Source organism: Salvia splendens, chromosome 6 (genome assembly GCF_004379255.2).
Source record: "Salvia splendens isolate huo1 chromosome 6, SspV2, whole genome shotgun sequence".
Lineage (NCBI taxonomy): Eukaryota > Viridiplantae > Streptophyta > Magnoliopsida > Lamiales > Lamiaceae > Salvia > Salvia splendens.
Window position 1 is genome coordinate 28,959,475 of NC_056037.1, and position 14,337 is coordinate 28,973,811.

Sequence of the window (14,337 nt, forward strand, 5' to 3'; positions counted from 1 at the left end):
TTTGTCAAGATAAAGCTAACTATCTAAATCCATTTAGGATTATTCTAGATTTTATTTCAATAAAATCAGATCCTACAATTCAAGATAACGTTGATCTAGGATTATCATTATTTAAATCGTGCTAGGATATTACTAGATATAATCAATTCCATCATAATCCATAAGATAGAAATAAAATCCTATCAACCAAGATTTATATCAATCTCAATTCTTATTTAGAATAGACATCATGGATATATCAAACATTACTTAGGATTTATTAGATAAATAAATTTACCTAAATCCAATTAAATAAAGATTTTCTTATATATTATCAATATCCTAATCTATCTAATATATAAATCCAAAAGATAAGGATAACTTGGATTAATACTTATTTTAATCCATCTAGAATTTGTCTTAATAGAATTAAATCTATTTAAATCCATAGGATAATAATAAAATAATATAAATATTATTCAAATCTATCTAGGATCTATCTAGGATTAAATCCATATAAATCTATAAGATAAGAATAAAATATTATATTATGACTATCCAAATCCATATAAAATTTATCTATGAATAATTCCATATAAATTCATAGCATAACAATAAAGTATTATATTATTATTATTATCCAAATGCATCTAAAACTCATATATGAATAAATCCGTATAAATTACTAGGATAAGAATAAAATAATATTATCATTATCTAAATCCAACTAGGATTCGTCTAGAAATAAATCTATAGAATATAGATAAAAATTAGATTGTCATTTTTCAAATTTAACTAGGATTCATCTATGAATAAAATCCATATAAATCCATAAAATAAGGAAAGAATCTAATTAATCCATGATTTAATTCATAATTAAATTTTATACGATATATAAAATCCACAAGATATATTCAAATCTTAATTTTAATTAATCTTTAAATATTTCCAAAATCGATTCCAAGGGTTAGAAAACCCTAATCAGAATTTAGAGAGCGTAGTCACGAGACGAGACAAAGCGAAGTCACGCATAGGGAAACCCTAATCTTGCGTCGTCGTACTCCCACTGAACGGCTCCCACTCATCTCGCGAACTTGCCCAACCCGATGCCTCTGACGTTGCTGCGTTGACGTCGCTTCTCCGCCGCCGCTGCCACTGCGTCGTCGCTGCAGCTGTCTGCGCTGTTATAGCATCATCACCGATGTCTGCTGTTGTGCCGTCGAGACAACCCAGCTGGGCAGCCTTCTCTCCGATCGCTGTTGCTGCCACAACGGACTGCCTCTGCTTCCCGAACTGTATCTCGATATCAGGGTAGGTTGATCATATCAAAATACTAGGACTCGAATAAAGAAGACAGAAAATTCCTCACGGAGGAGAGCTGAAAAATTGTCCTCTTCTAATTAGAGAGGGGAACGAAATTTTCATGTGAAAATAATATTGATTTATGTCTCCTTTATGCTCCTATTTATATTAAGTTACATATAAGGCCCAGTCAGGAATCTATGGAAGGTTTTGGATATGGGCCTCCCCAATTAGCTGTTTACTAATTAAATTGAACCCACAATTTAAAACATGCCTATATTGGAATATTACGATCACCCACTACAAAAGTAATATTGCACTGCCCATCCAAATCCGAAATTATAAGTAATCCGGGCTTTCATTTTGTTTGTCGTTTATTTCCCGCGCTTAAGATAGAAATATCCATTAATTAATTAGTGTCTGCTATAGACTTAATTAATTAATATATTATTATTCCAAGAGTGGACTTAGCAAGAAACACTTATTTATTATTCATGGAATAATTAAATTCCAACTGGCCAGTTTCTGAATAATAAAACCTTGTCTCGAGCTCCTCTTGGAGACATTATCAAGCCAGACACTTATTTATTATTCATGGAATAATTAAATTCCAACTGGCCAGTTTCCGAATAATAAAACCTTGTCTCGAGCTCCTCTTGGAGACATTATCAAGCCAGACTCACCAGGCGCGCGATTCAACATAATAGCAATCCTAGCACCGCTAGATATTAATTACCACTACCCAATATATCAAGATTATTGAGTTGCAAAAAACCCGCACCATTTGATAAGTCAAAGTAATGCATAATCAATAACGTATGCTCAATGATAACGTATGTTAATCAAGAAATAGTTTTTTATCAAGACTTAGTCTTCCAGAAGATAGCATGAAGACATGTCTTGCTGTGAGATCCGTTCAGTGTTATACCACACCAATGTCATCTTATTTCAGTAAGGCTTAGAAATAACCGGACTGACATTGCAACCTTTCGCGATAAGTAGTCAAAGCCCATCTAGGTTGTGAAATTCTTCTTTCTCTTTTGCTAAGCATTGCATAGAACCGACCGTGTTACCTTAAAGTGGACGTCGCCCACAACCGGTCTACTAAGCAAAAGACATAGACTTTGTTTACTTCTTATGCATTTAAATGTTTGTAAAACATCTTGTAAATACACAAGCAAATACAATGTAATAATATTAGTGATTCTATTCTTGCGAAACTGCTCGAATAATACTGAATCAGGTTAAAAGTGGATTGTAGAGTTTTTCGTATGCAAACAAGATTATATTCGTGCTCGAAACATGCTTTTCAGTATACCAAACCTAACACTATTGCAGCGGGAGAGGCGGATGCGGACGTCCCTTGCGGACGAGAGGTCGTCCGCGGGGGTGTGAGCAGACGTCCGTCGTGACGTCCGCTATTGCGGTGACACGACGGACGTCCCATTTTTCGATTTTTTTAAAAAACTCTATATATACGGCTCGTTGAACTTCATTTCATTCGCACCACTTGTATTAACGAGTTTCTCTCTCTCTACTTTCATTTCTTGTGAAGATAAAATGGAGCATGATAGTGATTCTCCCACCATGAGTGAGTCACAAACCCCGACGTTCCCCGTTGGAGGTGGGGGAAACACCGGCGGAACTGCAGGGATGCCCATGATGATACCCGGAATGGCGGCGATGATGCCCCAAATGCCGGCGATGATGGGTGGGTATTATAATATGTGCCCTTGGATGGTTCCATAAATGCCCCGGGGGAGTGGAGCGATGATGATGCCCGGTGGGAGTGGATGGATGGTGATGCCCGGGGGAGTGGAGGGATGATGCCTGTGCCGTGATGGAGGGAATGATGCCCGGGATGATGATGACCGGTATGATGCAGGGCATGCATGCTGCTGCAGGGGTAGCAGAGTGGGGGTCCTCCAATCACTGGGGACAATGTGTATCGCCCCTACATGGATTTATTGTCTAGTGATCCTAGAGTACTCCACTTGAGACTTAGTTCACCGGTATTGAGACTTTCTCTTTGTAGGAGTTGGGGATATCTCCGGTCAGGGAGTCTCCCACTGAGATACCACCGGCGGTAGGGAAGTCGAAGAAGAAGGGCAAGGGCACTAGTGAGTCCTCGCGTGTCCTCATCGACGGGGTGGCGGCAGACGAGGGAGAGGAGGATGAGGAGGAGGCCGGCGAGGGAAAGAGGACCGTCTGGAGCGAGGCGGAGTGCGTCGCCCTGGCAAAGGCCTGGATGAGTATAGTCAAGGATCCCTACATCAGGGCTAACCAAACTATCGACAGGATGTGGTGGTGCATTAGCCAGAACTACATCAAATTCAGCCCGCCAGGTGGGAAGCCTCACGATGGAGAGCAATGCCGGAAACAGTGGGAGCGGCTGAGGAGATCGCTGACCCGATTTACCGGCATCTACGAAAACAACGTCCATACGGCAACCAGCGGCATGTCCATGGAGGATATGAAGAGTTTGTCCATGCAACAATTCATCGACAAGAAGAAGAAGTTCGGCGTCTTCAAATATTGAGATGTCTATCTTGTGTTGCAGGATTCCGCCAAGTTTTGTACGGGTGTTGAAGCTGGCTGGCCGAAGCGGACGAAGCTCAACTCCTCCGGCGAGTACAGCAACAGTGTTGGTTCCCACGACCTCCCCGAAGCCACCGCAGAGATCCTGACCCCTCCATCATTTTCACGCCGCCGTCGCCCGGTTGGGAAAAAGACCGCGATGTGGACGGCTAGGGCCAGCGGGTCCCACGAGGTCCGATCGGCAGCTCCTAGCCAGGACAATGCCGAACTCACCCACCTCGCGCGCATGCAACACAATCATACTTTACTCGACACCGTAGAAAAGTGGCGGGAGGCGACTGACCCTTTATACAAGGAGATGTTGAAGGGGGTCATCGATAGTATGAGGTGCGAGTTGGGTCTCGCACCCCTGCCCGGGAGTGACGGCGGGTCTGGCCAAGGGGACGACGAGGAGTGAGGCGGGGGGCGCACGTGTCGAAGCTTTGAGATGTCTTTTTTTAACTATGTATTTTTTTTTTAACTATGTATTTTTTTTAATTATGTATGTTTTTTTAAAATAAAATGGTTACATTTTCCCCGTATTCATGTCGAAATTTTAATTCCGTAAAATAACATATTTTTGTATTTGTGAATTTTGATTATTGGGATGTCCGTCGGGATGTCCTTGGGGATGTCCGCTATTGTGGAGTGGGATATCTTTATGACGTGACAGGAGGTGTTTTGAAATGTCGTCGGAATGTCCGCCGGGGCATCCGTCCCTATTATGGATGCTCTTACCATTGGAACAGAAAAAGAGAAACAATGACATATAGTAGTACGACATTAGTGAAGCATAACTTTTTGTTGAAAATTTAAAATAATGGAGGAGAAGTATTTTTTTTCAACTGTGTGATTAATTGGCTATAAGTGGAAATTGGACATCATAGCGTTTTGGTTTATTGTGGATTATTTTGGTCAACATTTAGTTGGATTGGGTTGATCCCACTTGATCCCACGAGTCCTCCATATATTTTAGAGTAGTCTCCTTTTCAATAACGCTTAATTTGGAATGTACTTTCGTCAGATATAATTGAATAATAAAACATTGAACAATGATGGTTATCCAGATATCCCTGCCCATACACCAATTAATGTGTTTTAATAATGATGCTTACTTTTGAGTTTGAACTTGTGCTAAAATGATTTTTCTATACTAATTTTTTAATAATAAAGATTCATTTGTAATACTAATTCACATAAAATATTAAATAGAATAAAGCAAGAGACGAAGAGAGAATAAATTAAGAGAGAGAATTACTTATTGCCAAAAATAAAAATGACTTTATTATCTTGAAACTTACCAAAATAGAAAAATGACTCAATTAATATTTAGGAGTACAGTGCTGTAAACGGGCATTATTTCTCACCACCATATCAAAAAATATTGAACAATGTCTGTTGGAACCGTTAATTGACATTTAACCACGATTTTTAATTCCATTACTATAATGATTTTGTTTGGTTTCATGTTGTGAACATACATGTTGATTTTACTATAATAATCAGGTGATGTGTAGTTTCAATTTTAAGTTGCAATCTATGTGTTTCTGGAAAGACATGATTGTACCTTTGTGATAGCTTAATCATTCTTGAAACCGTAGCCGACATAGTTTGTATTTTGATTGATCATAGGATAATTGTTATCGTACCATTAGATTCTCCTTTTAATTCGTTTTCAATCTTATAATTGCCTTAATTTTTGTTTATGTTTTCAGTTTTAGTAGGTTTAGAAAATAAACTCATTTTAGAATGTTTAAATAGTGGAATGTGTTGGTTCGTAGTAGTTAAAATAATTTATTACTAGTATATTTAGATATATGATGCGTTTACTTGGCCATAACTATAATTGCGCTGTATTTATGGATTTATCTAGTCTAATTAGAACGAGTCAACTATTCTAGCCAGTTACTCAAACTCAAGTTGAATAGTGCGAGGGACAATACACTATCAAAACTCCTAAATCTATGTGAGAGAGGGCATTCATAATAAGAGCCTATCTTTGGAGTCTATCTTAGAGCATACCTCCATTTTTTCATGTCATGTTAGCAGGCTCATCCTAAGGCCTATCTCTCTGTAATGAAAGCTCATCCCAGAGCCTATCTCATTTCCACGTCATCACTATTTTATATTTTCATTTTTAATTGTTAGTGTTAAATAAAATAATAAAATAACAAGAAATAAGGATAAATCAATAAAAAGCAAATTCATTAAAAAGAAAACATTCTACATTTAAAAAAAAATTGAAAAAAACAAACTAATACATTGATAAAAATATTGTAAACATTGTGACTAAAGAGAAGTAAAATGTAGAATGAGATAAAATGAAATGGGATAAATGTGAATAATTGTTGGTAGGGAATAAAGTATAAATATGGATAAAAAATGAATAAAAAAAGGGCAGGAGAAGATTGGCCCAGCCCTCCGCAATGGCAACAGCTGGGCGCCGATCGCTCGGCCCTTGCGATCAGCTCCCATTGCCAATGCACTTAGAACTATTATTAAATTCTTGATCACTTCTCCCATACTTTATATAGGGTAGTACATCGAATTCTATCTCCTATTGGAAATGCAACAATACCAATATTATATTTTCATGAATGTCTTTGATATATATATATATATATCCAGCATACATGTAATACACATCTAAGCTATGTATATATCTAGTAAACATCTAATATATGTACTCCTTTTCTTATTTTTTTTGAAGAAAATATATGTACTCCTATATCTTTGATATGTATTTAGTATACATACAATTATGTATGTACTCCACTTTGCATAGGGAGTATCCTCATTTAAAAAGTATGTATTGAGATTAGTTAAGAATCCTAGAAAAATTGGATTATTCAAAAATTAGTTTTTTATTCTCATTTAAAAAGTATTTATTGAGATTGGTTAGGAAGCCTAGAAAAAATTAGATTATTCAAAAAAATATTTTTTTAATATCATTTGATAAAAAAATTCAATATTGTTAATTGATCCATTGCAAATTGGATAGTACAAAATGAAATGGATATACTTATCCGTTCCACAAAAAGTCATATTTTAATATTTCTATATGTCTCACGATAAAAATTATATTTTATTTTATTCATAAATGGTAAGTAGGTCTCACGTTCTATCAATTTATTCCACTAACATTTATTATAAAACTAATATAAATGAGACTCATATTTCATTGACTTATTCAATCATAAATTTTTTTACATTTCTTTCCAAATCAAATATAGTACTTTTTTATCAGGGAAAAAATCAAGACTTTGGATTTGATTGCAAGAAAGAGAGTTATAAATAGTACTCCAAAAAATCAATTTAGGGTGAGCAGTAGATTTCAGATCAAATATTGCTCAATTAAAAAAAATTCAAATTCCATCTTAAAAATCCAAAAGTACATAAAAAATATAAAATTTCAAAAATCTAACTCCAAATCCGAAAATCACATATCAAACACGATTAAAATAGTTTTATAGTTATAATAAATTTTTATTATACATATATATGTATGCAAATATATTTTGGATTTCGGATTACTTCCGATTTTTAAAATTCCAATCCAATCCGAACCATAAGTTTCATAATCCAAATCAAATATCAAATTCAAATCGAATTTTCATATTTTCGAATTTCAGATATTTTGATATAATAGCATGAGCAAGAAGATTTAAAAAATTATTAAGTGAAAGTAGACATGCCTTTTTTGTACATGAAAATATATTTTGAAAATCTAGAAAATAATTATGGATATGCACTGATTGATACACAGGTTTCGGTTTGGCACGCAATGTTCATTGCTTTAAATTGCCAGATAATTTCTTCCAGCCATAGGAATCTTAATCGGTGCAGTTGATTTCACGGTAATTTGCTTTCAGTGCAAAATTGGAGATTGATTTTTGACTGAAACTTTGTTAGTTTTGTTTGCTGGAATTTCAAGTTTTCATTCAACATACGGAACGATTTTATGATTATTTTAGGTTTTTCCTGTAGTTAAAAAGTATGAATTTCCTGCGTTTCCACTTGATTCGTCATTCATTACATACTGTTACATTTATACAGAGAGAGAGGCGTCTCAAAGCGACGTCGGCAGCCGTCGTTGCGGGTAATTTGAACACGTTATTGAATAATTTTATGGCGGCATATGCCCACCGATTTCGTGCTATATAATTAATTTGAATAATTGCAATGTGCAAAAAGTGGCGCTTACTTTTTGCCGTTTGAATTTATTAATTTTTTGAATTTTGGTCCGCCAACTTGCATTGGGCGTTTCCATTGAATATTCGGTGCGATTCATTTTCCTTCAGGATTTTGGAGCTCTGAAATAGTTGAGACGAGGTTGTGTTGTTTCTGTGATTATTGAGGATTAGAATTAAAAAATTTACAAGGTCGATTGAGTTGATGGGGAACAGAAGCTCTGGTTCTGGGAATCGGGGTGGTTGGGGACAATCTTCAATGACTCCTCAGAATCACCCTGTGCAGCATCGGTCACCACATCAAAGCTACGCTCCTCAAGGTCAAAATGGGGCTCCATCTCAGTCACGACCGGAGAAGAGGCTCGATAGGAGGTTTTCGAGGATCGCGGACAATTATAAGTCGTTGGAGGAGGTATGTGTGAGAGTTGTATTGACAGAGAACAAAAGTGTGTGCACATTTTTCTGATTTATGTGGTAGTATTCATTTTTTATGTTATTGGTAATTGAATATCCTATGCGATGAAAAGAACTATGTTAGCCTTTTAGGATCATTATATGGTGTGGATAGAATATTGGAGAAAATTTTGTTGATGAATAATTGTTGCCATAATGTGTTTTATGGACAATGCAAAAGGAATAAAGGGATAAGAGGTTGTACTATTTATCAGAAAAATGAATCATAAATATTGGGACAGTTTTGCTGGAATCTGGAAAAGACCATTGAAGCACCTTTGAGTCATAGGCAAAAATTGTCTGTGCATCAACACATTTTCTTTTTGGAAATTTGAACATGCCATCTTAGTAATTACTATGATGAGAGTCATGAGACATGATGAACTGTTTTACATAGGAGAGCGGTGCTTGATGATTTGTGTAGGTCTTTCTCAGTGATATTATTGAAACCATGTTAGCCAGAGTTTTGGTTGTCCCAGTGTAACATATTGTGGATTTTGCATCTAAAACCGATGCATTATTATTATTGTTATTATTATTATTATTATTATCATCATTATTATTATTATTATTATTATTATTATATATTAATGTGGGAAAATTGGCGATAAATGGTAAAAAAATCCTAAAAGTTTCAAATGAAAAGAATATTTGGCATGCTGATGTTTGGGAAAATTGAAATAAACAGAAATTATACTGAAGTAGAATGATACATGTGTTTTGAATTTGAACTTCTTGAGATTTCTGTCTCTCCCTCTGTTTTCAAGTTGTTGATGTATGTCATCAAATATAGGTATTCCTTATCTTTTTTGCATCATATTCCAAAGATACATCATTTTTGTTGATAAAGATAATGCTTGTTTTTGTGTTTTGATTTTGTATAATTTAATTTCTGTTGCTACTTTTCTGAATCCGTTTAAAGTATATTTCTTTTTTTAGAAATGCATTAACTATGAAAATTATAATTTTCTAGGTTACTGAAGCTCTAGCACATGAGGGTCTTGAGTCTTCCAACCTTATTGTTGGAATTGATTTCACTAAGAGCAATGAGTGGACAGGTTCAGTTCTCTCTTTACTTTTTAGGTAGATATTTTAATTAGATGCCGGATCATTTGGAGAATTATCTTGAATTCGACTCCGTCTCTAGGCAGGAAGTCATATAATGGCCGAAGCTTACATCATATTGGCGACAGTTTGAATCCCTATGAGCAAGCGATATCAATTATTGGGAAAACCTTGGTGGCTTTTGATGACGATAACATGATTCCGTGTTTTGGATTTGGAGATGGTTAGTGCACATTAAACTTGTGATTACTCATAAGCAGAATATAATTGATCTGATTCACCCAGAAATGTATTCATCGGTTCTTTTAATATTAACGTTGGCAGCATCAACTCATGATCAGCATGTATTTAGTTTCCATCATGATGGAAGATTCTGCAATGGATTTGAGGAAGTCTTGAGTTTATACAGAGAAATTGTTCCTACTTTGAGACTTGCAGGTTAGATATCTTCATACCCATCTTATAGAGCCTAGTATTTGAATGCTTGATAATTTATGTCTAGCTATGTTGCCATACTGCTTCAGGTCCGACATCTTTTGCGCCAGTAATTGAAATGGCTACAACTATTGTTGAGGAGAGTGGAGGCCAGTATCATGTTCTACTGATCATCGCAGATGGACAGGTAATAGTCCTGGTACCTTTTTCTTAGAAGCGCTCTTTTCTTGTAATATCGCCTCTGACGAGGCATCTCTTAGCAACTAATCATATTCATATTTGTAGGTTACCAGAAGCATTGATACTCAGAGTGGGGGTTTAAGTCCACAAGAGCATCAAACTGTTAATGCAATTGTTAAAGCTAGGCAAGTTTCTGCCACCATATGCGAAATATGTTTGTGAACCTTCTATGGTCTTAAAATAACATTTCTGTAACTTTTGCAGCAAGGTTCCTCTATCTATTATTTTGGTTGGGGTTGGAGATGGCCCCTGGGACATGATGAGGAAATTTGATGACAACATTCCTGCTCGGGATTTTGACAATTTCCAGGTCCGTTGCTTGCTTGTAATTTGTGATAACTGAATATTACTACTCCTACTACTTACTAATATTTCTCTTTGCTGACTAAATTTTTGTGTCCTCCCAGTTTGTCAATTTCACCGAAATCATGTCAAAAAGTGCACAGCAATCCCAGAAGGAGACAGAATTCGCTCTTTCAGCACTGATGGAACTTCCAACTCAATATAAAGCAACAATGGAGCTTAGTTTATTAGGGTAATCATTGCTCTGATTTTGTATACTTGCTCATTCTGATACATTCATGTGCTAGAATTTTCTATTAGTTTAATCCTAATTCGTGTGGTTTAGCCGAAGGAATGGGAATGTGCCCCAACGGGTTGCCCGTCCTCCTCCTGCCTGTGGTGCTGCTTTTCGTTCGGTCTCAAAGGCAATGAGCTCTCAACATAGCTCAAGTTCATACGTTGCTCACAATGTTGCTGCAGATACTACATCTCCTTCTCCTGATACTGCCACAACCTCTCTTGATGAAAACCAGGTATAAATCTCGCTATAGAGTCCCTCAAGTACTACAATACGATGGGAACAATGCTTTTTCCGAATAACAACTTTATTTCGTTTGGGTTTTACAGACATGTCCGATTTGCCTTACTAACCCGAAAGACATGGCCTTTGGTTGTGGTCACCAGGTATAACCATCTGCCCTTGTATTACTAACAGAACGAATCCATGCTGCTACACGATTTATTGATGTACGCGATTGCATTTCTTATTCTCAGACGTGCCGTGATTGTGGCCAACCTCTTAAACTATGCCCCATCTGCCGCAGTAAAATCACGACCAGAATCAAGCTCTACTGAAGTTGATTTACACCGTTGCTCGTTTATCGACTCCATAGCATTGAATTTCTTCAGTTTCTTGATGCAAGGTAGCTAGTTTGTTCATGTGTTTTTGTGCATATATTGTGGTTGCCATATCATATCTTTATTCTTTTGCCTAGTAGTATTTCATATATAGAGAGATTGGTGAGATCTAGCTTGAACCTATAGCATTGGGTTAGGAGTTCAATTACCTTGATTTTTTCAGAATTTATTTTTTAATTTATTGTTGATAAAAGCTTTGTTTTGTTCTTGGAAACTCTTTTGGAAATTAGAGTTTTCATGATTAAATTGATTGAAAGAGAAAAGGACTATTACTCTACTCCCTATTTACTACTGCGGTCTATTTATTCTGTAAATTTAGTTCGGTTATTAATTCGCAACTTGTGGTAGTAACGCGGTACAACTTTTTATAATTTTTCATTTTAAAAAAAATACTACTCTCTTTACTCTTTCACCAAAACACAACAGCTTGCAATAAATATAAAGAATATATATTTACGTTTAAGCCCATCGTCTATCTCCTATTCTATTTATTTATTGAGAAAAAATAGTAACATGTTAAGCTTTTGCTTTATTAGTACTCCATCCTTCCCAAATACTATAAGACGTTTTAAGCTTTTGTTGATTTTGCTTCAAATAGTACTCCATCCTTTCCAAATATAAGACGTTTGAACTTTGAAGCTTTTGCAGAGGATTGAGAAATATAAATTGACACCATTTTTTAGAACCCTCTGACTCTGAGATTAAGTTCATACTCCAATAAACTCAAGGAGCCCAAAATGGGGGAAAAAACAAAACTTCCAAACTATATTTTTGTATTCAACAAAAAGCATATTAAATGAGGCAGTTGGAAACTGAAAATTTTAATAGGGGAGAGATAATTCATACAAAATCAAAAGCCTAAAATATGTTATATTTCGGGAAGAAGTGAGTACATTATACTATCACATATCACATAATTTGTATAGTATTAAAATGAGTTTTATATGATCCAACCCCAACGATATAAACAAGATAAGAATGAGAGAAGCCCGCACGGGCTTAACTCAGTTGGTTCCTGGGTGGTAGATTGTCCGCAGACAGGATCGAATGCTGGCAGCCGCAGTGTGGGAGTTTCACCACTGTGGTGGCTCCTTGTGTGCTTACTTACCAGTGTAAGTTCCTCCCACCTAATGGGCCGCTGAGGTACCGTGTTTGAACCCCTCCATAGCGATGTCGGGCCGGGTTATGGGGGCGCCTGGGGTGAGCGAATCACCTTTTGTCCCTAAGATAAGAATGAGAGAATATTTGCGTGGTCAATTGCAAATCCTAAACTAATGAAACCAATCAATTCATCACAATAAATGCACTCAACAAACACCAAACCTAATAACCACCTCTTATAATCACAAGCACTAGCAACACACACACACACACACACACACTGCTTATTTGAATGAACTGTTTGTTAGAAAAGGACATCCCACATTTTTTTCCCTCTCTATCTTGAATGGCCATGGCCTCGAATACCAAGGGCTCGTACGAGCGGCTAAGGCACGAGGCTTGGTTTGACGACGACGACGAGTACTACGACCTCCGCGAGAAAGTGATCGGCAGGCTGAGAAGCTCAAGGCTCAAAAGGATTCACCTCAAGAAAAGATTGAGAGTGAAGATCCCAAATTTGAAGAGATTGTTGAAAGTAAAGGCAAGATTGGTCAAGTTTGCATGGAAAAAAGTGTGCAAGAGATTGAGGGAAAGCCACTCTCATTTTGGTGAGCTTTTTGCTGGAAATTATCTCTTTATGCAGGTCAATCCATCTCTCAATTCATCCTACTCAATCCCTAGGATTGCCTGATCTATCTTATAAATTATTATTCATGTTTCATTTTCAATTTTTTTTTTCACTTTGCTTATGTAACATACACTATTTTAATTGCTCTACCTATTGGTTTCTCATTGCTTAGATAGGAATTGACATAAATTATGGAATAAATATGAGTATGCAATCCTAGGATTGTCTGCTACTCCTAATTTAATTAGTCGGTGGTAAGAAAAATGTAAGTTGCTGTTAATTACCATTTGGTACAATAGTTATATGGTTACTTTTATGAGTTGAATGACTTTGTTTTACAAAAAATACTCCCTCCGTCCCACAATAATTGTCATTTTTATTGTGGGCACAGATTTTAAAAAATACTACTTCCATCTCGCATTAACTGTCACATTTGTTTTTCTGCACTCGTTTTATAAAAATGATAGTAAATAGTTAAAGTTGAGAAATAGTAAAATAAAAGAGAAAATAAAGTAGAGAAGATTCTTCTTTATATTATTATTTCTCTTATTTTACTATTTTTTCACTTTAACTATTTATTATCATTTTTACAAAACGAGTGTAAAAAAATAAATGTGACAGTTAATGCTGGACGAAGGTAGTATAAAGAAAAGTTGGTTGAAAAAGTTAGTGGAATGTGAGACCCACTTTTTTATATTTGTTTTATAATAAAATGTGAATATAATGAGTTAGTGGAATGTGAGACCTATTTACCATTTATAGTAAAAATGAAGTGTGACAATTATTGTGGGACGGACCGAAATGGAAAAAAGTGACAATTATTATGTACGGAGGGAGTATAAAATAATACAACCAACCAAGTTTGTGATGGTATTGACTATTGAGTCTTATCCCAATTCAATTAGAAGTTTGTGATGGTATTGACTATTAAGTCTTATCCCAAATACACACGTAGAGAATGAGAGAGAGACAGTTGAGTTCTAAGAGCAGAGGAAAATAAAGAGTAGCTACTTCAAGAGGAATTTCTCTCTCTCGAATCCGACTGGCTGCTGGCGTGCGCTTGCCGGAACCGATTCACCGTACGTCGTTCCCAAAGCTTCGGGAAGAGTTCACCTGCTCCACCACCACGCTGCCCGTCGCACAACACCGCAACGACGCCTGCCGGTG

At 36.2% G+C, this 14,337-nt stretch overlaps 1 protein-coding gene across 2 annotated transcripts; it reads left to right on the top strand.

Annotated features, from left to right (window-relative positions):
* The first annotated feature begins 7,401 nt into the window (after nucleotides 1–7,401).
* Nucleotides 7,402–11,713, top strand: LOC121806186 (E3 ubiquitin-protein ligase RGLG2-like). Of its 2 annotated transcripts, XM_042206133.1 has the most exons (13): nucleotides 7,402–7,715; nucleotides 7,915–7,957; nucleotides 8,160–8,460; nucleotides 9,475–9,559; nucleotides 9,649–9,789; nucleotides 9,891–10,004; nucleotides 10,091–10,188; nucleotides 10,287–10,366; nucleotides 10,446–10,551; nucleotides 10,649–10,776; nucleotides 10,870–11,056; nucleotides 11,151–11,207; nucleotides 11,298–11,713. In XM_042206133.1, the coding sequence occupies exons 3-13, from the start codon at nucleotides 8,254–8,256 to the stop codon at nucleotides 11,376–11,378; spliced, it is 1,284 nt and encodes a 427-aa protein (XP_042062067.1). In that variant the 5' UTR covers nucleotides 7,402–7,715; nucleotides 7,915–7,957; nucleotides 8,160–8,253; the 3' UTR covers nucleotides 11,379–11,713. The 2 variants fall into 2 exon arrangements, with proteins under 2 accessions (XP_042062067.1, XP_042062068.1); XM_042206134.1 differs by lacking the exon at nucleotides 7,915–7,957.
* Nucleotides 11,714–14,337: the final 2,624 nt, after the last annotated feature.